General features: G+C 37.0%; 1 protein-coding gene across 1 annotated transcript in view; it reads right to left on the bottom strand.

Moving 5' to 3' along the window:
* MYO9A (myosin IXA) overlaps nt 1–24,040 on the bottom strand; it is a 320,315-nt gene that overhangs the window by 245,357 nt on the left and 50,918 nt on the right. The window contains 1 exon segment of the mRNA XM_020996823.2: nt 14,089–15,002. Within this exon segment, the coding sequence (XP_020852482.1) occupies nt 14,089–14,931 (843 nt within the window). The 5' untranslated portion in view covers nt 14,932–15,002.

Raw genomic sequence — 24,040 nt, 5'->3', positions numbered from 1 at the left:
GTAAACTGGCAAGATAGATGAACAATAGATGAAAATAATTTTCCAAAAATTATAGTCCAAAATGGACTTTAGGCCTCCTTATAAATCAGTGAGCTCTCCATCACTGGAAGTCTTCCAGTGGTGAATAGAAGACCTACTGTAAATGTCATTCTAGCTGAAGGTACTTACAAATTTCTTCTTAGTTAAACTGACAGTTATTTCCTATTAACATAAACACATACTTGCACAGATTCACAAAAAACCTGCCAACACATGAAAAACACGTGGATAAACTAAACTAAATATGAATGGGATAAGTTAAGTTGTGTGAATGGGATAATTGAACAAAACTAATGAATAAAACACATAAAAATATCATACTTTCATCCCTCCAACTTGCTCTATTACTAGTTTATTATGTTTTTCATGAGAAACATTATATCAGAACATCAATTTTCATCCTATAACATTACAATCTTAGTAATGATAGTCAACATGCAAAAAAAGTTTGGGGGCTGAATTTTTTTTTCCTGCCTTTTTTTTTTTAGTACTTTTAGCATGAGTAAATATTAACAATGCTTTCAAATAATAATCCAAATTTTCTTGCCTTACTTATTCCAGGATAACTTCTTTTCTAAGCTCCCAAACTGACATACAAAAAACAAACAAAAAAAACCCCAACAAAACCTCAATTAAACCACAAACTTCAAATACTACAAACAAATACTCAAGTTAAAAAGCAACTTATTAACAGGGTATATTTGAGATTAGCTAGTGGTGTCCAATATAAACAAACCAAATATGTTGGACCTAGTTTTTAGCTCATTTATTATTTGCTTTAATGGGACGGCAATCTCATTACGGGGATATTCATTCCAAAAGTGCAGATCACAACCAGCCATGCCTTTTTCTCATCCAGTTTAGGTCTTGTCAACTATCTTTCAATACATCCTCCACAGAGGAGATGACACTTTCCTATTCTTTTTAAATTTCTTGGAGAGCAAACACATCTGCTATCCCTAACTACTGGTGGATGCCTGGCTCATATGTTTAACCATCTGCAAGTCACCATTTAAATGACATTGTAGCCTACTTACATTATTGCCTTTAGGTCACCACAGTTTTGATTCTTTTGAGATCAGTGTTCCATTATTCATAGCTATATTGTATCATCAGGAAAATGCTGACGCTAAAAGACGGGTATTATAGTATGAAGTAGCTCGGTAAGCATATGTATTCCAAAGATCATGAGTAATACTATGGAAAATTTCCTTCTGCAATGAATAGCAGAAGAATAATTTCTTACAAATGGTGAAGTTTTTCATAGCCTCTTGTTCCGGAAGATACTGAAGTGTTTACATCATATCTCAGAATGGTATAAATCTCAATCAGACAAGACTATTCCCCCCCAAATAAGATTATAATAATCCACCAAGGAAAAATTAAGTGAATATATATCATTTACATTATGACATGTTGGCTAAGAGCAGTATAATGAATGACAAACATTTTACAGAAGTACTGTAGACACAGAAAATGTACTAGACCTAAAATTAATTAAGATAAAGTAGACTGGATCATATTTGGGAAGTTACAAAGTGTTTTCAATGATTTTGGGCTGTTCTCTGTCAACTCTTAGTAACCTCAGTTATCAGTATGCTGACCAGTTTATTTTAAAATAATTTAACTCTTAAAATGAACAAGATGTCCTTTTAAAGATGTCAACACTGATACTTAATACAAATACTGAATCCCTCACTAAGGTCTTCCTCTGATGGCTCTACTGGTAAAGAGTAAACTCAAGAGTCTCAAGAGGTCAATCTCTGCAAATAGCAAGCTCTACAAAAGGGGTTTCAAACCATTTTTGGGTCATGTACCTATTTGGCAGTCCAGTGGAGGCTTGGACCACCTCAGAATGTTTTCAAATTCAGCAAATAAAATATATAGGATTACAAAGGAAACCAATTTTATTAAAATATAGTTATCAAAGTACTAAAAACAAAAATTACTGGGTCCCAGGTTAAAAACTCCTGCACTGGGAGGAACCATGACGGCAGAGAAAAGCTAGGAATTTACCTGAGCATTACCCAGTTGCCCTCAGAAACAACATAAAATCAAGCCTGTAAACTAACTCTGGAGTGATAGAACCCACAAAAAGATGGAGTTAAACAATTTTCCAACCCATGATAACTCAGAAGGACTGCAGGAAAAGTCTGCCTCACTCAACCAAAAGGGGAGTGCAGGAAGCGACCGAGCAAGCCAGTGGAAGGCTCTTAGCCACAGGGCAGATCAGCAACCAAGGCCCCTCAGTCCTGGCTAGGCAGACTAGTAGCACAGCACAGCAGGCAAATTACCTGCCTCACACCCCCGGCACAACAGGTACAGCTAGGCCAGGCCACTTCAGTGCAGCAGGCAAGACACCAGCCCAAGAGGCCCTTACACAGAGAGCTAGTGACCAGGCCTTGGCCCCGAGGGCAAGCAGCCTGGGACAGTGCCCCCTATACTCCAGGAGGAGAGTGCAACTTTAAAAGTCACAAAAAAGGTTGGAAAATGAGTAACAAACAAAAACCTTCTGACCATAGAAAGCTACTACAGTGACAAAGATCAAAACTACAAACTCAGAAGAGGACAACAATGTCAATAAGCCTGCATGTGATGCCTCAGAGAGGAATACGAATGTCCATTAAATGGGGAAAGGATGAACAAGTCTATTAATGTAATGGAATACTATTATGCTATAAGAAATGATAAGCAGGCAGACTACAGAAAAACCTGGAAAGACTTTACATGAATTGATGCTCAATGAAGTGAGCACAACCAGAAGACAACTGCACACTGTAACAGCAACACTGTAAGATGATCATCTTTGACAGACTTAGCTCTTCTCAGCAATACAATGATCCAAGACAATTCCAAAAGACTCATGATGGAAAATGCTGTCCACCTCCAGAGAAAGAACCATTGAGTCTGAATGCAGACTGAAGCATTCTATTTTCACTATTTTTTGTTTTTTTCTTCATACGGTTTTTCCCTTTTGTTCTATTTCTTTCACAGCATGACTAATGTGGAACTATGTTTAACATGATTATACATGTATAACCTATATCAGATTGCTTGCTGTCTTGGGGAGAGGGGATAGGAGAGAGGGAGAAAAATTTGGAACTCAAAATCTTATGAAAAAAAGAATGCTGAAGACTGTCTTTTACAGGTAACTGAAAAAATAAAATACTTTTAAAAAGTTATATGAAATAGAGATTTGCAGTCCCATGAATTCCTCTTTTTCTGTGTTTTTTTTTGGAAATGAAAAGAATCTTTTTCATGATTGCTAAGTTCATAATAATAATAATGATAAAGAAAAGCTTTGAGTATTGTCCCTGTAACAGACTGTATCTGTGGTCCACTTCACTAACCTATTAAACATTTCAAGCTTAATGTTCCATAGACATTTCAAACAAACATATCCAAAAGAGAACTCAATGCTATCTGTACCTACCTCCCATACCCAATCTTCCAAACTTCTCCACTTCTACTGAGGACAACTCCACCCTTATAGATACTTAGGTCTACAACTCTGATGTCATCTTCAACTTCTCACTCACTTCACATGCACAATCAGTTGTTTTGACCTCTACAACATTCCTTGAAAATGCCCCCTTTTCTCCACTCACACAGTTACCAACCCAGTTCAGGAAACCTTCACTTCTTGTCTGGACCACTACAAAAGTCTCCTATTTGGTATCTCTATCTCAAGTTTCTCCTCACTCAAATCCATCTTCCATACAGCAGCCAAAGTGATTTTTCTTTAGTACAGGTCTGAAAATAGCATTATTCAACAAAATTAAGTGGCTCCTGATCATTTCTAGCATCAAACTCTGCTGTCTGGCATTCCTTCCTACCTTTATAATGTCACTACACATTATTTTTCTTCAAGTACTCTATGGTCCAGTCACTTACAACATTCCAAGCTCTTGTCTCTAGGCCTTTGCCCTGGCAGAACCCCAGGCTTGGAATGTACTCCCTCCTCACCTTCATCTCACAAAATTCCAGGTTTCTTTCAACATTCAGCTCACATACCACTTTCTATGTGATGCTTTTCCTGTTCTTCCATGCTACTAGTACCCTCTCTCTCTTGATTTTTTTTTTTTAGGCAATTGGGGTTAAGTGACTTGCCCAGGGTCACCCAGCTAGTAAGTGTCAAATGTTTGGTCTGAGGCCGCATTTGAACTCAGGTCCTCCCCACTTCAAGGGCAGTGCTCTAACCACTGTGCCACCTAGCTGCCCCTAGTGCCCTCTCTTTCAATTTAACTTTGAATATATTTTATATAGCGAACTGAAAATAAGCCTGACAGCCAGGAAGAACTTGGTTCAAGTCCCTCTTATGGCACCTACTAGTTGTGTGACTCTATCTCTCAGGGCTTTAGGTGGCTCTCAAAGGTTCTCAAAGTTGCTGAGGTACCATGTCATACCTTGCCTAATGTGACAAAAAAGAAAAATTATAAATGTTGGAGGAGATATGGGAAAACTGGTACATTAATGCACTGTTGGTAGAGGTGTGAACTGATCCAACTATTCTGGAGCCCAAAGGGCTATAAAACTGTGCATACTCCCCTTTGATCAAGCAATATCACTACTAAATTCATATCCCAAAAAGTTTTTTTTAAAAGGGAAAAGAACCTATTTGCACAAAAATATTTATAGCAGCTTTTTGTGGTGACTAAGAATTGGAAATTGAGGGGATGACCATCAGGTGGGGAATGCCTGAACAAGCTGTAGTATGAGTGTAATAGAATATTATCGTACTATAAGAAATGAGAAGCAGGATGACTTCAGAAAAACCTGGGAAGACTTACATGAACTGATACAAAGTGAAGTGAGCAGAACCAGGCAAACATTGTATACAGCAACAGCAATAATGTACAATGGACAACTGTGAATGACTTAGCTATTTTCAGGAATACGATGATCCAAGACAATCCCAAAGGACTCAAGATGAAAAATGCCATCTGCCTCCAGAGACAGAATTGATGTTGTCTGAATAGACTGAAGCATACTATTCTTCACCTTCTTTTTGTTCAAGTCTTCTTGCACAGAACTAATATGGAAATGTCTTACATGATTGCAAGTGTATAACCTATATCAGATTACTTACCATCTCAAGGATGAATAGAATTTGGAGCTCAAAACTTAAAAACAATGAATATTAAAAATTGTTTTTACATGTAATTGGGGAAAAAAACATAACACACATTTTTTTAAAAGGCTCTCAAGTTTTAGGAATAAGGCTAACTTCATTGGTAAAGGTTTTGTTGCCTAGGAGCCCAATACTACCTTACTACCTATCCCTACGTATTCAGTACATGCCTAGCTATGTAAATGCCATCTTTCCCCATTAGACTATGAGCTCTTTGAGGACAGAGACTGTTTTATATTTGCCTTTATATCATGAGTGTTTAGCACAGTGCCTGGCACACAGCAAATGCTCTTAATAAATGCTGATTGCTCAAATACATATGTATGTACATGTATATGTGTGTAGATACACACACACACACACACACACCCCTTTCAAATAGTCCTTACTATGTGCCAGCCATTGTGCTAAGGGCTTTACAGTTATTATCTCATTTAATCCTCACCACAATCCTGAGAGGTAGCTGCTATTATTATTCCCATTTTACAGAGAGAAACTAAGGCAAAAAGAAGTTAAGGGACTTGTCAAGGTCACCCAGCAAGTAAGTGTCTGAGGCTGGAGTTGCACTCATGTCTTCCTCACTCTAGGCCCAGCACTCTTATCTACTGCACTATCACACTGCCTTTAAGGGAATAATGACATGCTATCTCATCTCTTTGCCTCTGCACAGACTACTGCTCCCTGCTGAAATCAATGGCCCCTTGCCCTCACCTATTTCTCTCGGAATCCCTACTTTCCTTCAAAATTCAGTAAAGTGCAACTTTCTCCATGAGATTTTTCTTGAATACCAGCTGCTAAAATGCTTCCTCCCCAAACGACCTGTATTTCTTTTATATATGTTCAGTATATACTTACATAAGTCTCTGCTACTTCCTCTCATTACGGGACAGAGACTTTCACTTTTTTATCTCTGTATTCCCACTGTTAACAGTAGTTGGCACACAGTAGATGTTTAATAAATGCTTGATGATAACTTGAGGTACAAGGATCAACTTAACTAAGGTCAGACATGCATTATGCTGCAAAGAGAACAATAAACTGTTTAAACATAGCACCTGTTAAGTGTGTGATTACTAGGTCTCTGTTCCTTTCCTACCACTCTACAATCTCACAGCAGAAGAATGGGAGAAGGCTACACAAAACTGAGGGGAATTTTGTACTTTATTTTATTGCTTGCCATAGCCAAAGGGTTCAGCATCAAGATGTCAGCTTTGTGGTGATAAGCCTCTCTATACCCAACTAGCTTTATTGGGACCACATTCAAAATGTTTCCAACATGGTGGAACCTGGAAAATTGTACTCCTGTTCCACAGCTTTTGAGAACCCATAGTCATTTTCATGCCACAATGAGGCTTCAAAGTAAGCATTTATAGAGGGTAATAAGAATTACACGGCTTTTAGACCATTGATAAATGTTAATTTAGCAGTCAGTACTCTAAGCGTTATGATCTTTGCCAAGCAAATAGGTAAACATGACAATGAAAGAACTGAATTACTAACTTTTGCATTCTCACTATAAAGGAAACCAGAAAATAGAAGTTGTAGCTACATAGAAGGATGGCTCTCAAAATAAAGGAGTTGGTGAGGTTGGTTTTGTTGTGAGTACAGAAGCAATAAGAAATACTTGATGAGACACTTGATCATCTCATACTGTACTGTTCCTGGTAAGAATTTTCAAGATCACTATGAAAATAAGTGTAATTTGCACACAACTCTATTGTTGAGGATGAAGAATTTAATAAAGACCACCAAAGTAAACGAAGATATGCTTTCCTTATTCTGCCCTGTCTTGATTGACAACTTATACCTACGTTCCATCTAGGCTTGTTTTGATTGTGCTTTGTTTTATTCCTTCACTGCCTAGATACCATGAATACCCTTCTTTTGTGCCCTCCTCCTAACCATGGTTTCATTTACCATTCCTTGTAAGTTTCTAAAAGAAAGTATCCACCTGAGCCAGCACTCCATTCTATTTTCTATCTCCCCCTATTAGAATGTAAGCTATACAAATAACTAGGAATGGAAGGTATTCTCAAGATGGGAAGGCACTAGCAGCTGTGGAGGATCTGGAAAAGCCTAATGCAGAAAATGGGACTTGAGCTGAGTCTTGAAGGAAGTCAGAGAAGCTAAGACACAGGGGTGAGGATCAGGAACACTGACACAGACGGCAGCCAGTGCAATGGCATGGAAATGGTGATATAGTGTCTTGTTTAAGAATCAACACATTGAGGCAAGCTAGGAGATGCAGTGGATAGAGCACTGGCCCTGAAGTCAGGAGGACCTGAGTTCAAATCTGGCAACAGACCAAATACTTGACACTTAACTAGCTGTGCGATTCTGGGTAAGTCACTTAACCCCAATTGCCTAAAAAAAAAAAAAAGCCACTAGGTTAAGACTATAGATTGGGTTGAGAAGAGTAAAGCATAAGGACAGGTTATGAAGAGCTTTAAATGCCAAACAGGATCCTGGAAGCAAGAGAGAGCCTCTGTGGCTTATTAAGTAGGGAGAGATGAGGGAGTCAGGAGGAATTGCGACATGGTCAAACCTACATTTTATTAAGATTACTTTGGCAGCTGAGCAGACAATGGATTGGAGAGATATTTGAGAAAGAGAGACCAATTATTTTAGTAGTCTGGACCAGAGATGACAATGGCTTGAAATAAGGTTCTAGCTGTATGAATGGACAAAAGGAGATATATGACACATTCTGAGAAGGTGGAAACAAACAAAAAAAAACTGGCAATGGACTGGATATGCTCATGAGGTGAAAGTGAGGAACTGAAGATTATCTCAAAACTGTAAGTCTGAGTGAATGAGGTGGGGGTGGGGAGTTGGTACCCTCAAAAGTAACAGGGAAATTAAGAAGAAGGAATGGTTTGGAAAGAAAAAAATTGAATTCTGTTTTGGATAAGCTAAGTTTAAAATAACTACAGGACATCTAGTTTGAGATGTCCAAAAGGCAACAGGTGATACAGAACTTTTGATTAGGAGATAACATGGAACTGTATATATAGATCTGAAAACAATCTGAAGAGAGATGATAACTGAACTCATTGAAGTTGATGATATCAAGTGAGACAGCACAAAGGGAAGAGAGAAGAGGGGCCTGGACAGTCTTGGGGTGTCACTCATAATTAGGAGGCATGAGAAGAATGAACACCAGCAAAGGAAACTGAAAAGAAACAGTTGGACAGACAGGAGAAAAATCAGGAGAGAGCAATGTCATAAACACCTAGAGAAATGAGAATATATCCAGGAGGAAAAGGTAATGGAAAGTATTAACTACATATAAAGTATGGAGAAAGAATGAAGATTAAGAAAAGGTCATTGGATTTGGCAATTAAGATGGCACTGGCAACTTTGAAGAGAGTAGCTTTAATTGAATGATGAGGTCAGAATACGTCCGAGGGTTTAGAAGAGAATAAGAGGACAGCCGTGGAGGCACCTGGTGTAGATGGCTTTCTCTAGGTGTTTAGCCACAGAGAGGAGGAGAAATAGAGTATGATAGCTACCTGGGAGAAGTGAGTATGGAAAAGCTTTTAAAGTATGGGAGAGACATGTGAATTGTTTAAAGGAATCATCTAAAAGTAACTGAATCAATTATATAGTCAGACCACCAATATAGCAAAGATCCAAGGTAATACTAAACTACAAGAAATAAAATGTGAAAAGGGTATGGCATGCAATTATAAACTAACCTGGTATATTGATACAAGTTATCAATACCAAAAATGGAAAACTGAGAGAAGAAAGCTAATAGATAGCAATTATAACAACTGCATAAAAATGCTTAATCACTATCAATTCCATAATAATGAGAATAAAAGAGCCCAAAAAAAATCACCTTTATCAACAAATATTTGTTTTTTTTGACAAGCAAAGAGACAAGTTATCAAATACAACACCAGACTGAAATACTCAATTGTTAATTCTAACAGAGAAGTATGATGAAATATTATGGGCAACATCTCCTAATATAACTGAGGAAAGTAGTCTATAAGAAAGCCAACTGAAAGGAAGCTGGTGAGAGATCTAAACAATGTTATTCCAAGGGTAGTTAAAAATGAAAGTAGACAATGAAAAAACAGAAAAGATCTGCAGATTTTTATAACAAATTCTTCTCACAATCAAGGACAGCAGAACCACCATATTTGGACTCTTAAGGCCATGGAGTGCTTAAAAAAGTAGTTGAAATACCTCTGAAGAAAACAAAAATGGGAGGGACAGCTAGGTGCAGCAATGGATAGGGCACCAGCTCTGGAGTCAGGAGGACCCTAAGTTCAAATGCAGCCTCACACACTTGACACTTACTAGCTATGTGACCCTGGGCAAGTCACTTAACCCCATTGCCTAGCCAGAGGGAAAAAAAAGGAATGTTAATAATAATGGATTTATAGACTTACTTGCCCATTTATATAATATTTTAATGGAATAATCTGTAAATGCATCAAAGGTATCCTTGATAAAGTTATTAGAAGAGAAGAGTTAATTTTTCACAAGCAACATTTCATAACAGATTACATCTTTATCATTACACAAGATATAGAGAATACAAGAATGTATTAGGCTTACTACTTACAGAAGCATTTGATTTAGTAGAATAAAATATCATGAAGACCCTACTCTAACTGTCTAAGCCAGGGGAGGGGAAGCTGTGGCCTTCTGACTGAGTCCAAGTTTTACAGAATAAATTCTTTTATTAAGGGGATTTGTTCTGTGAAGTTTGGATTCAGTCAAAGGGCCATGTGGCCTTGGAGCCACAGGTTCCTCAACCCTGGCCTAAGCTGTCTCCCATGAAAGATTCTTTTAAGGATGCACACGCGCGAGCGCGCGCACACACACACACACACACACACACACACACACACACACACACTCAGGGAAGGCTAACGGGCACTTGCGCCACCTCCTTACCAAGAGTTACAAATTTGTTAGACAAGATGGAACAATGCAGGGCTTAGGTAACCAAAGAAGTTGAATGCCAAAACATCATAGTTGAGGGCAAAGCATGTTCTAGTATGAAAAAACAAGGCTCCAGAGGGAAGAGTAGGGAAAGGAAACAAGGCAGGAACATTCAGGGGAGCTACGGAGAGTAGTACAACAGAACTGTGAAAGAAGCTAAGGAGTCAGCTAGTCATGCGAACCAGGACCAAGATCTGGCCAGAAACACCCTAAATGCAGATTAGAGATGAAGAGGCCAACTAACAACAAGAAAACCAGTCCCTATTTTCACATTCTTGCCTTTGAAGTTGAAGCTGTTTTGACACTACCACAAAACAGGTAGCAAAGGACTAAGGTTCCCAGTAACTTTGTCCTGCAGTAGGTTGTACCACTTGTATCATTTGTCCGATACTTTCTAGTATTATAGTTTACTTACTTATGTCTTATTTCCCCTATAGGATGGAAAGTTTCTTGAGGGAAAAGACCAGGTCTTTATATATCTTTTCAATCACTTAAACTAGTACCTCACACATGGTACTAACTCAGGATCAATGTGTTAAATGAACGGATATAAACAACATGGAGAAGGAGAAGAACAGTCACAGGAAGGTAACAAGATGACGCTAAGTGGTCCAGTGGACTGAGCATGAGATTTGGAGTCAGAATGATCTAAGTTCAAACTGGGCCTCAGACAACTTACTAGCTATATGATGCTAGGCAAGTCACTTAACTGCTCTTGGTTTCAGCTTCCTTAACTGTAAAATGAGGATAATAATAGTACCTACCACTGGGTTGTTGTGAGTTATCATACATAAAGCGCTTTGCAAATCTTAAAAATGCTGTATAAGTGTTAACTATTACTATTAAGATGGCTAGGGAACTCAAAACCACACCAAATAAGAATAAAATGGAGTTAAGGAACAAGAGAAGGAAAGACAAAGGGGATGATCACTCTTTTTTAATTTTTGAAGAGCTGTCAAACCTGAGGGAGAACTGGACTTATTTTATTTAGCCTCAAAGAGCAGAACTGGGACCAATGAGTGTAAGTCATAGGAAAGTAGGTTTCATCTTTATTTAAGGAAAAGCTTCCTAATAATTCCAGTTGCCCAAAAAGTAGAATGGGCTGCCTCACATGGTAGTAACTTTCCCCAATCACTAAAGATGTTCAAATGCATGAAGTAGTTAGCCTGTAAGATTCTTTCTAACTCTGTGACTTTATGAAGTTTAATGTAACTAAAGCAGCCAAGTTTTAAATTCAACTTAAGCCCCAAATCATAACCTTGCTCTACCCAGGGTTGGACAGCATTAGAGAAGACACAGCAAAAGTAGATAAAATCCTTTTAGCCCAGAAGTCTGAGCTAAACACTAAGATTCTAAATTATAACATGTAGAAGAATGCAACGCAATGACAATAGTGGCTAAAGGTTTTTGGGAAAGGAATCAGCTTCTTGGGGGAAAAGACTTAGAAACTGTAAACAACATAGAATATATAATAAGTTACATACAATTCAGCTACAAATCCTAATTCTGTGCTTCTCCTAGTTCTCCTCCTACCTTTCTGACTATTCCTTCTCATTCTCCTTTGCTGGATCATTACCCTAACTAAGGGTATTGCCTATGGCTCTGGGCCCTTTTTTCCTCTCTCTATATCCCTCTCTCCTGTGACCTCATCAACTCCACTGGGTATTACCTCTAAATAGGTGACTCTGAAATCTATGTATCTAGCCCCAAATGTTGCCATTTCAACCTTCTCAAGCCTTCTCCCATCAGATTTACCAAGATTATTGCAAAAGACTTGTGATTGGTCTCTGCCTTAAGTATCTCAGCACTTCAATATATTGATCATGTAGCTATAAAAATGATTGTCTTTAAACACAGATCTGCCCGTATCACTCACCTAATTTGATTAACTCCAGTGACTCTCCATTGTCTCTTGGACAGTGTTTGCAGAGCCCTACACAACATAGCTTCAATCTATCTTTCCAGCTTCACTAAACTTTACTCCCCCTGCCATACTCTTGTGATTTAGTCAAAGTGGTCTTCTTCATAATCCTTACACACAGCCCTCCACTGTGTATCTCCTTGCCTTTGCACTGATTGACCTTCATTCCTGGAATGAAATCATTCTTCATTTTTGCCTGATAGGATGCTTTTCTTCCTTCAAAACCTGGTTCAAGGGGCAGGTAGGCGGCATAGCAGATAGAACACCCACTGTGGAGCCAGGAGGACCTGAGTTCAAATACACATAACTCTCACTAGCTGTTTGACTCTAGGCAGGTCACTTAACCCCAACTGCCTCACAAAAAACAAAAACAAACAAACAAACGAACGAACAAAACCCTGGTTCAAGCATGACTCTCTATATGAAGCCTTTCTTAATCCTTTCAAGGGCTGGTGCCCACTCCATAAATACCCTGTACTTATCTGTATTTATGTTCTTTATGTTCATTATGTATACATATATACACACATATGCATATGTATGGGTATGTGTGTGTGTGCGAATGTATACATACACATACATATATGCACTTTTGGTTGCCCTCTGCCTCTGGGAATTTTCACTGTGCCTGGAATTCTCTCTCTTCATCTCTGCCTACTGGCTTCCCTGGCTTCCTGTAAGTGCCAACTAAAATCCCACGTTCTACAGGAAGTTTTTCCCAACCACTCTTAATTCTGCACAGATCAGTTTGCTTGTTCTTTCCTCCATTAGATTATGAGCTTTTTGATGGCACGGACTGTCTTTTGCCTCTCTTGGTAACCCCAGTGCTTAGCACAGTGGCAGCACATACGAGGAGCTTAATAAAGGCTTACTGATTGACTCAGAAAGAAAGCTTTTTGAATAGGGGCTGTTTCATTCTTTGCATTTGTAGTCTACTAGCCCCTAGTACAGCTACTAGAACATAGCAGACACTTGATATGCACTTATTGATTGACCGTCAAATAATTACAAAGGTATTTACAAACAAAATACAGCAAATTTAAAAACAAAATCTAGAATGCAAACATGATACACTGTAACAAGCTCAAACTTTATCTGTTTATACAAGTAAAGGAGAAAATAAAAATCACGTGAAACATCCTACAACGTATAGTATCATTCTGAATATTATGGGCAGTCTTATCCTCAATATATTGTTTATAATACTTTTAAATTTAGAATTAAAATGATCCAAAAGTAGAAGAGTTTTACCTATCAGCCTTATATTATTTATTTCCATTAGAAGGAGGTATTGCAAAGTTCTTACAGAGTTTCGCAAATTTTGTTTAAAATAGAGATTCTGTCAATGCAAAAACTTTGAGAAGAACAGACTAAGCCATATCTAAGGACTTTCTCCATCTCTAATGATCTATGATTGAATAGTTTACTTCAAGTATATGTTTTAAAGCCAAATAACAGTATTACTTTACTTTTACTCCAGACCAAAAAAAGTTTGCTTTCTTCTGAACACCTGATAATGCTATTTTGAAAGTATATTTCAAGCGGTATCGGGCTTGCTTTTTGAAATAGCTTGAATGCTTAGGAGAGACACCAAGTAATATTAGAGAGGCACAAATCAAATATCTAGGGTAACCACTTCTACAATATACCTACTGTCTTCACAGGATGCATATATATATATCCCTTTGATCTACATAACTGACTTTTCTCCCCTCCTGCTGGAATAGCTTCAGTTTCCTTTCTCATGCATATTCCAGGGCCTAGATATCCTCTCTGAAAAACATCTAACCCACAAAACACTACCATTTGTATCAGACTTAATTACCATTGCTCCAATCCTGCCTGTACTGCTTTTCTACCAACAACTGTTCTAATAATCAGTAGACAGGTTAAAGACATGCTGGTACTCAAAGGTAAAAGTGCGAATAATGTTTATAGTCTTTTGTTAATTACCTGCTAACTATGGCAAAATGTATTACCACTTGGTTAAGCAACAAATTCAAAAATAATGCAAAAGTTCTGTAATTCATCTTACCTCAAGTACTGGTCCAGCTCCAAGAATTATCTGTTCTACTCCACTGGCAAATCCCTTCTGGCTGAGAGCCGTAAGATGGTGAATGAGAAAGTTTGTGCTCTGTGTCTTCCCAGAACCACTTTCCCCTGAAATAACAATGCACTGATTCTTTCTGCGCTGAAGCATAGCATGGTAGGCTACATCTGCCACAGCATAAATGTGTGGTTCAAGCTTTCCCAGTTGATGATTATCATACATTTTGACATATTTAGGATTGTAAATAGGAAGAAATTTAAATGGATTAATAACTATTAGAATGCTACCAACATAAGTATAAATTTTTTCTTGTTTAAAGCGGTTTCGGAGGTTTTCCAGAAGTGTTTTCTCATTTAGGTCAGGTAAACTGCATAAATCATCATAATCCTTCTGCTGTGGTTGAGGAAGAAAACCTCGTTCCATCATCCTCCGACGCTCTTCTGTAACACGGAGCCATGACTGAAGACTGCCATAATGGATTGAGCCATCAAGATTTTTCTCTCTCAGAAGGAATCGGTAATCCTCTCCACTTAATTTGTTTTCTAAGGCCATCCGTGGCCACATCATCATTCGCTGAACAGGACAGTCTGTTGGATTGAGTATCCATTCTTCCCCACCAAATTCTTTCACTTCGGCTAGAACATAACATTTTGTTTCATCAAGCTGGAGTCTGTTAATAAGAGTATCTATCACCTCAGCAGCAGTTGAGTTTTTTCTGGCTGGGACTGGACAGTAGATGGTGCCTTCTGAAATTGTCCCAGGATAAATATGTAATGTGTGCTCACTGTCCTCAAAGCGTCGTCTTCCTCCAACATCATTCACATTCATATTGGATTTTATCCCATTAGCACTGATAATGCATATTTAGAACTATCCCAAAAGTACTCATAGCTTCAAAACTGTAAAAAACAAACAAAAATGCAAAAATGTATCAGATACATGAAAATAGTTTTCAATATACTCTAAAAATTTTTATTAATAATTTTTAATAGAGGAAAGAGATCAATCATATAAACCATTCCTTTTCATTAACTGATTCCTTACCATAGGATTTTAAACCTGGTACTATCTAATCCAAGTGGCTCAATTTACAGATGAAGAAACTTCTCAACAAAGAGGTAAAGAGACTCGTCCAAGGTCACACAGCTAGCTGGTGGTAAGGCTAAGATTCAAACATAGGCCTCAAAAGTCCTTGTTCTACATTTTTTCCTACCACAATATAAACATATTCAACAATATTTATTGAGTATACATTTTCAAAGCATTGTGGGATATACAGAGAATATGATTTGGTTACTATATTCATGATACATTTAGATATAAATCAAACTGTGAAAGATAATTCAAAGTAGAGACATAAGTCACAGAGGGCAAGAAATAAAATATGACTATGAAATCCAATCACTTAGTAGTCTCTTTAAATCACGACTAAAATGAACGTTTTTCCTCAACACTGACCACCATGTCCAAATTTAGATGAAATTTTATTTTAAAAATAGAAGCCAGGAAAGATCTAACTCCTAAATTCTTGGTGATTTATCATAGTAAATTTTGCCTTGAGATTTACCAACTGTATCAAAGGCACTTAGCATCAGAAAAATAGCTCCTTTATTCACATTAATGACAGTCTCTGGACCCTGGACTCAATACAGCAGACAATCCTGTCAATGACTATGTAATCTTTACAAAGTTACTTCATGAGAAATACAAATTAAAACAACTCCTCTAGGTTTTCACTTCATATAATCAGACTAGGTCAATGTTGGAGGGGCTATAGAAAATAATATAACATACTATTATTTGATGGAGCTGTAAATGGGTCCAAACATTCTGGAAAATAATTTGGAAGTAACTAAAAAGTAACTAAAGGTAAAGTAATAAGCATTTATATAGTACCTCCTCTGTGACAGGCACTGTACTAAATGCTTTACCAATATCTCATTTGATCCTCACAACAACCCTACAAAGTAGGGATTATTATACTCATTTTACAGTTGAGGAAACTGAGGCAAACAGAACTTAAGTGACTTGGACAAAGTCACATAGCTACTAAGTGTCAGAAGTCAGATCTGAAGGCAGGTTTTCTTGGCTCCAGTGTTCTATCCACTGTGTCACCTAGTTGGAGAAAAGAAAGCAGAGCGCACCCAGCAATACTACTATATAAGGTAGTGTGTGTGTGTGTATATATATATATATATATATATATATAGTGATCAAAGATGGAGGAAAATATGGGAATCAGGAGGACCTGAGTTCAAATCTGGCCTTAAGACACCTGACACTTACTAGCTGTGTGACTCTTGGCAAGTCACTTAACCCCCGAATGCCTCACCAAAAAGAAAAAAAAAAGAATTCTAAGGGAAGGAGGTGTCCATCAATTGGGGAAACTAAAACTAAACTAATTGTGGAAGCTAAACTAACTGTGGTATGTTACTGTTACAGAATGTTATTGAAAAAAAAAAGGTATTAAAATAGCAAATGAGCAAGGTGAAATCACAGCAAAACCAGAAAACATAAAAAGAGTAATCAGAATATATTACGCACAATTATATACTAATAAAACTGAGAACACAAAATAAATGGAAGAATACCTTCAAAAATATGAAATATCCAAAATATCAAAAGACCATATAGAGATCTTAACTCGACCGCAAAATATGAATTAGACCCAGCTGTAAAGGAACTACCAAGGGGGGAGAGGGTAGCCCTTAGACCTAATGGACTCCACCAAACTTTTAAAGAACAGTTAGTACCCATACTTTCAAATTATTCTCAAAAAACTGAGAAAGACCCCTACCAGAATCCTTTTTTGAGAAAAATATATAATACCTACATTAGGGAAAGATAAAGCATATAAAGAAAACCACATATAGGCCAATATCACTAATGAATAATTATGACTCAATGAATAATAATGAATAAATAATAAATTTATTATATGTTACCTAGGGAACTTAATAATATATAAAATAATGAACAATAAAGACTCAAAAATTTTAAACAAAATCCAAACATATTAGAGTGATTTATGATCAAATGGGATTTATTCTAGGGATGCAAGGGTGGTTCAACATCAGCAAAACAATATAATTAATACTATTAAAACCCCAAGCCTCCCAAACCACATGATTATCTGAAAAGAAGCAGAAAAGGCCTTTGACAAAGCATAACACTTTTATGGTAAAAGCCCTACAAAGTACAGGCAGAGAGACCTTTTTTTAATATCATAAAAATCATCTATCTAAAACCAATAGCAAGCATCATATGCAATAGGGATGCACTAGAGTCTTCTCCAATAAATGCAGAAGTGAAGCACTTTTCCCACTATTATGTGATATTGTACTGGAAATGTGAGCAATAGCAATAAGACAAGAGATGGAATTAAAGGAACAAAGAGGAGATAAAACTATCCCTGTTTGCTCATGATATGATGGTTTACTTGGAAAACTCCAGGAAATCAATGAAGACACTGAGATAATTAGTAGCTCTAATAAAGTTTCAGGCTACAAAATAAATTCTCAAAAATCAACAGCATTTCTATATAATAACAAAATACAAAGGAATAATAGAAATGGAAATCCCACTACAAAATGCATAATCTGTCTAGGGATCAAACTGCCAAAGCACCCAAAAGGTTTGTACAGATTCAATTAAAAAGAACTCGTTAAAGAATTAAATAGCCTAAATAGCTGGAGGAAAATCCTAAGTACTCATACTTAGGCTATGCCAATCTAATAAAAACAACAATACTGCCAAAATTAAGTTACATTTTTCATGTAATATCAATGAAATCAAGAAGAGGATACTTTACAAAGCTTGATAAAATAAAAAAATTTATTTGGAAAAACAAAAGATCTAGAATATGAAGGTAAATGATGAAAAGAAGGATTAAGGAGGAATAGCACTCCCAGATCTCAGATTATATTATAAAGCAGTAGTCATCAAAACCATCAATTACTGGTTAAAACAAAACAAAACAAAACAAAACAAAAAAACAGAAAAGATCAGTGGAACAGACTAGACAAGGGAGCGCCAGAAACAAGGCAATTCAATAACCCAATTTTTGATAAAGTGGAAAACATCAGTTACCTAAGGAAAAACTCCCTCTTAAAATAAAACTGCTGGGAAAACTGGAAAACAGTGTGACAGAAATTGGACTTAGACTAACATCTTAATACCACATTCCACAATGTATTCTAAATGGATGTTACCTCAATGTTAAAGATCATACCATAAAAAAGAAATTAGAAGAGGAACAGATCATGTACTTCTCTCACAGGTATAAGTAAGAGATATGTTCTTTTTTTTTTAAGGCAATTGGGGTTAAGTGAGTTACCCAGGGTCACACAGTTAGTAAGCATCAAGTGCTTGGCCTGAGGGCAGATTTGAACTCAGGTTCTCCTGACTTCAGGGCCAGTGTTCTATCCATTGCACCACCTAGGTGCCCCGAATTATATTCATAATCAAAAAAGAAATAGAGGCTATTACAAAAGATTATTTGAAACTGAAAAGCTTCGCATAGACAACATTAAACGCATCTAGGATAGAAAAAGGAAGTGGTCAAACGGGGGGGGGAGGGGGAGATCTTTGTATCACAATAACAGCCATGTTATGCAATGACTAAGAATGTTAAACTGAACCCTTCTCAGCATTACAAGGATCTAAGACATCTCCAGAGGCCTCGGGATGGAAAATGCTGTCCACATCCAAAGAAAGAACTATGGAAGTCGAATCGCTCTCACTTAATTTTTACCTTCTGTTGAGTTTTGTTTCATCTTTCTGATGGTTCCTCCTATTGGTTATAATTTTTACTTACAACTTCACTAATGTGAAAATATGTTTCATGGGTATGTAAATGTAAAGCCTATATCAGATTGTGAGCCGTCTTGGGGAGGGTGGGGGGAGGAAGAGGGAGAAAAATTTTAAACTCAAAAGCATATGGAAGGGATTGTTGATAAATCAAAATAAATTAATAAAATTTAAAAAAATCTTTGTATCAAATTTCTATCATAAGGGTTTAGTATCCAAGATATATAAATAATTAAGAAAACATATACATAAAACTAACAGCCATTTCCCAATAAATGGTCAAAGGATATGAATAATTCTCAAAAGAAGAAATGCTAAGTATTATGCAAATAAAGTGACTAAAATGTCTGTACGGTTTGAACCAGAGATAATAACTGGGCTTCCTCAAGGAAGCCATCAATAAGAAAAAAGTTCTCATATACTCCAAAATATTTGTAGAAGCACTTTTCGTGATGGCCAGAATTGAAAACAAAGTAGATGCCCATGGATTGTGGAATGGCTAAACAAATTATGATACATGAATGTAATGGAATACCAACATGCTAAAAGAAATGATGTTATGTGATGAATACTATATGTACTAATAAAGGGTGAAGTAAGTGGAGCCAAGAAAACAATATACACAGTAATTACAACAATGCAAATGGGAAAAAAGCATAACATAAAAAAAAACAAATTAGTAAAATTATAAAGATCAAGAGGGACTCGATTGAAGAGATATGAGAAGATACTTTCCTACACACATACCTATCCTTTAGTGGAGGTAGGAGGTCCATACATTGCACATTTTTCGTATTTTCTCAATGGACTGATCTGTTATGTTAAATATTCCTCTTCTCTTAACAACACCACTACTTTCCTGTGAGATGGCTCTTGAGGAAGGGGGGTGAAGGGATATATAGGATACTATGGTGATATAAGAAACAGAAAACATCAATTAAAAAAAATTGGGGGGGGCGCTAGGCAATGGGGTTAAGTGACTTGCCCAGGGTCACACAGCTAGTAAGGGTTATGTGTCTGAGGCCAGATTTGAACTTGGGTCCTCCTGAATCCAGGGCTGGTGCTCTATCCACTGGGCCACCTAGCTGCCCCTAAAAATTATTAAAAAAAAAAAAAAAAGAATGGTATTGTATGTATACAATGAAAGTCAACAGCAAGTGATAGATAAAAGATATCACATTCAAAATTACTACAGAATGTACAAAATATCTGCTAGCTTACCTATGTATTGAGAACTTACATGAATACAACTAAAAAATTTTTTTGCAGAAATAAAAGAGGGGAAAACAGTCAAGATGCCAGAGTAGGAGGAAAAAAGGCAGCCCAGGGGGCAGCTAGGTGGCACAGTAGATAGAGCACAGGCCCTGAAGTCAGGAGGACCCAAGTTCAAATCTGGCCTCAGACACATAACCCTTACTAGCTGTGTGACCCTGGGCAAGTCACTTAACCCCAACTGCCTAACCCCCCCCCCAAAAAAAAGGCAGCCATCTCCCCAGACAACTACTCTTAACAAATATCTCAGACAAGTCCCAAAATGAGCAGAGAAAGGAAAATCTAAGGAGAAATCACAGTGAGTCATCTTTCAAGCATAAGATCACAAATTTCTACCCACAGACAAGTGACCAAGGCAGGAAGTATGGAACAGAGGTGGAATTGGGATCTGAAAGGGAGACCCCAGGAGCAGAAGAAAGTCACAGTATTGTCAATCTGAACCCTGCAGCAGGACACCAGATAAGAGAGTAAGACCATACAATAACATACAATAGTCCTGCCAGAAGTAAGCAGACCCCAGACGGAACACAAAGTGCCAACACTGGATCTGAGGTTAGAAGAATGAGTTTTCTTCTGTTTTGTTTTCTGAACAAGTCTATAAGCATTTATCAAGTATTTACTACATATGCCAGGTACTGTGCTAAGTGGTGGGGATACAAAGAAGGGGGGGGAGAAATAGCTCTTGCTCTCAAAGAGCCCACAGCCTAATAAAGGGAAACAACATGAAAACAACTATATACAAGCAATAAACATGATAAAATGGAATACTCTCAGAGGAAAAGCACTTGCATTAATTAAGGGGGAATCAGGAAGGGCATCCTGTAGAAGGTAGGCCTTTGGCTGAGACTTGAAGAAAGCTAAGAAGATATGAGATGAGGAGAAAGGAGAGGTGCAGGCAAGGGGGTCATCAAGTGAAAATGCTCAAGTACTGAGAGACATAGAGTCACCTGCTAGGAACAGAAAGGAGGCCACTGTCACTGGCCTACAGAATATATGGAGGGGAGTAAGATGTAAGAAAACTGGAAAGGTAGGAGGGGGCCAGGTTATAAAAGTCAAATAGGAAATTACATAATTGATCCTGGAGGTAATAAGGAACCCAAGGAATTTACTGAATGGCCAGTCATGCACTTTAGGAAGATTGATTTGACAGCTAAATGAAGCATGCACTGCAGCAGGCAGACAAAGGAGGAAGACCAACCACCCAACCAGAAGGCTAATGCAATAATCTGAATTTGTGTCCATACTCTTGTTATTTACCTTAGGATCATAGGCTGTAATTCCTCTATTCAAAAAGTTTCAATGCTTCCCTACTGCTTCTAGGATGAAATACAAACTCCTCTGACTGTTATTTAAAGTCCTTCACAATCTGATTGTAATATACTTCCCCCCTGGTTTATTACATCATTCCCTTCACGTTCTGGCCAAACTGGCCTTGTTTTTTCTTCCTCATAAGCAATGGGTACTGCTTATGAGGAAGAAATGGGAAAATGGGTTCACTGTCCATCTTTGCGCCTTTGCAAGAGCTTTTCTTCACGCCTGCAAAACACTCTCTCCTCACCTCCATACTCTTAAAACCCTACCTTCATTTAAAACTCAGCTCAACTGCTAATTCCTACAATAGATCCTGATCCCTCACCTGCTATTGTTCTATCATCTATTATTTTGGCTTTGTCTTGTATATAATTCTATATTTAACTATGAGTAGATGTTGTTTCCTCCAACAGACTATTAGTTCTGTGAAGACAATGATTTGGTTTTTTTTTTGGGGGGGGTGTCTCTGTATCCTTAGCATCTAGGTACAGCACCTAAAACATTAAGTATCTGTAATTGTTTAATTGGATTACTCTATTTTTCAGTATCTATTTTAAAATATATACTTTCTCCTAATAGGCAATAGTTTGATAAAACTGTACTTGAATCCTTCACCATTCTTTTATAACTAATCATTTTAAAATCAGAAAACTCTAAAAAAAAGTAGATCCAGAAAAAGAGAGTTTTATGTAAGTGCATTCCTCATGAGCGAACAATACCGCCTTCTGGCAGAAAAGATAAGAACTAGAGAGAATAAAGAATAACATTTTGAAGCACTAGCAACATGTGGATTTGCTTTATTTGGCCATATTCATTTGTTACCAAGAAGGGCTTTGGCGAATGGGAAAAAGGAGTCAAATTATTTAATACTGATTTTAAATACTGTTTCTAACTAAAATTTAATTAAAAAAGAAAATCCTGAGGAAAAAATACAAAAATTAATAAAAATAGCAACGTTAAAAGAAAAGCAAAAAAATTTTCAAAACATTCCAAATGCAACATTTCTAAAAGCTAACCATTTTAATCATGTCAAATTAATTCATAGGATTAAAAAGTGAAAGAACTATTTTTTTTTATTCATTCACCTTTTAACAAAATAAAGTTTGGTTTTCTATCCAGGACTAACAAACTACTCAAGAACTAAACTGATAAAATGAGAAAGTGACAAGTTAATAAATTAATTACCAAGTGTTCATATTGATCATATTTTATTTATTCTATCAGATCATCCTAAAAGTTAGTTACATTTCACATTATTTCTCCAAATAAAATAAACATCATCATATCAAAACAATCTGTTTCATAAAAAATTTGTCTTCAGTTCTGAAAACTCAGGAAGTATCTAATATTGTTTCTATTTTATCTTATAGTGTCTCCTCCAGAACAAAGAGGGGAAATTATACACATTAATATTTCCTGTTGTGTGGTTAAAAACCACCAAACAGAAATAGCTTTAAATTTTTTTTAAATAAAGAATGGGTATGCAGAATAGTATTCTGGAGTATTATATGAACCTATCAACAAAAACTACACAATAATTTTTTTATAGGGAAAAACTAGGCTTTGCTGAGCTACAGTACAAATTACATCCAAACAAATGTATTTGCAAGCTAGTAGAACCATATGTTAAACAAGCCAGCAGTAAATCCCAGACCAGAAAGTGGTGTTTGCTTCCATCTAAAGTCAACAAACTCAATTTTATTCCCTTCTAATAGGCTATTCATATAATATGCTATACCACAGCTGAATCCCTTGAAAAGCTGCAACAAGAAGTAAATTTGGATAAAGCGAAAGATACAATCAATTAACCAAAGGGAGATTCAAGAAACCCAGTGCAGTTTCCTAAATTACAACTGCTTTAATTGACAATGCATCGGTTTTAATAACAGTAAGCAGTGCTCTAGGACTAGTCTGGGCAGAGAGGTTTAGTTCCAATACTACCACTAACTGAAGGGGGAGGGTCCGAGGGACACATGGCGGGTCATGCCTGACACAAATCACTTAACCTCAAAGGGCTTTTATTTTAGACATACAAGTACATAATTATAAATCTTTAAGATATGAAAGAGATCTTAAAGCCCTCATTTAGTCCAACTCTTTCATATGGCAAAGGAAAAACTGAGCCCACGGCTTGTCCGCTAACACCTGGGGGGAAAAAATGTGATGGTTCTACTTCCTTACCACCTATACTCAGGGTTCAAGATTTTATGATTTAATCAGTCAATAATCATTTAGTAAGCACCTATTATATGACAGGCAAGTCACTAAGCACTTAGGATACAAAGAAAGGCAAAAGATAGTTCCTGCCCTCCAGGAGCTTACAATATAATAGAAGAGAGAACAAGCAAAGAAGTATTTCCACACAAGCAATGTACAGGGTAAACAGGAAATAATTAACCTAGGGGGAAGGCATTAGAATTAAAAGGGATTGGGAAAGGCTTCTGGTAGTAAATGGGATTTAATCTGGAAACCAAGAGATTGAGATAAAGAGAGAAAGCATTCCAAACTCGGTGGAAGAAAAGATGCCCAGAGATGAGAAGGGTGG

The sequence above is a fragment of the Phascolarctos cinereus genome, unplaced genomic scaffold (assembly GCF_003287225.1).
Source record: "Phascolarctos cinereus isolate Bilbo 61053 unplaced genomic scaffold, phaCin_HiC Scaffold_3;HRSCAF=262, whole genome shotgun sequence".
Lineage (NCBI taxonomy): Eukaryota > Metazoa > Chordata > Mammalia > Diprotodontia > Phascolarctidae > Phascolarctos > Phascolarctos cinereus.
The sequence above is the reverse complement of the archived record's forward strand: the minus strand, read 5'-3'. Positions and strand labels throughout refer to the sequence as shown.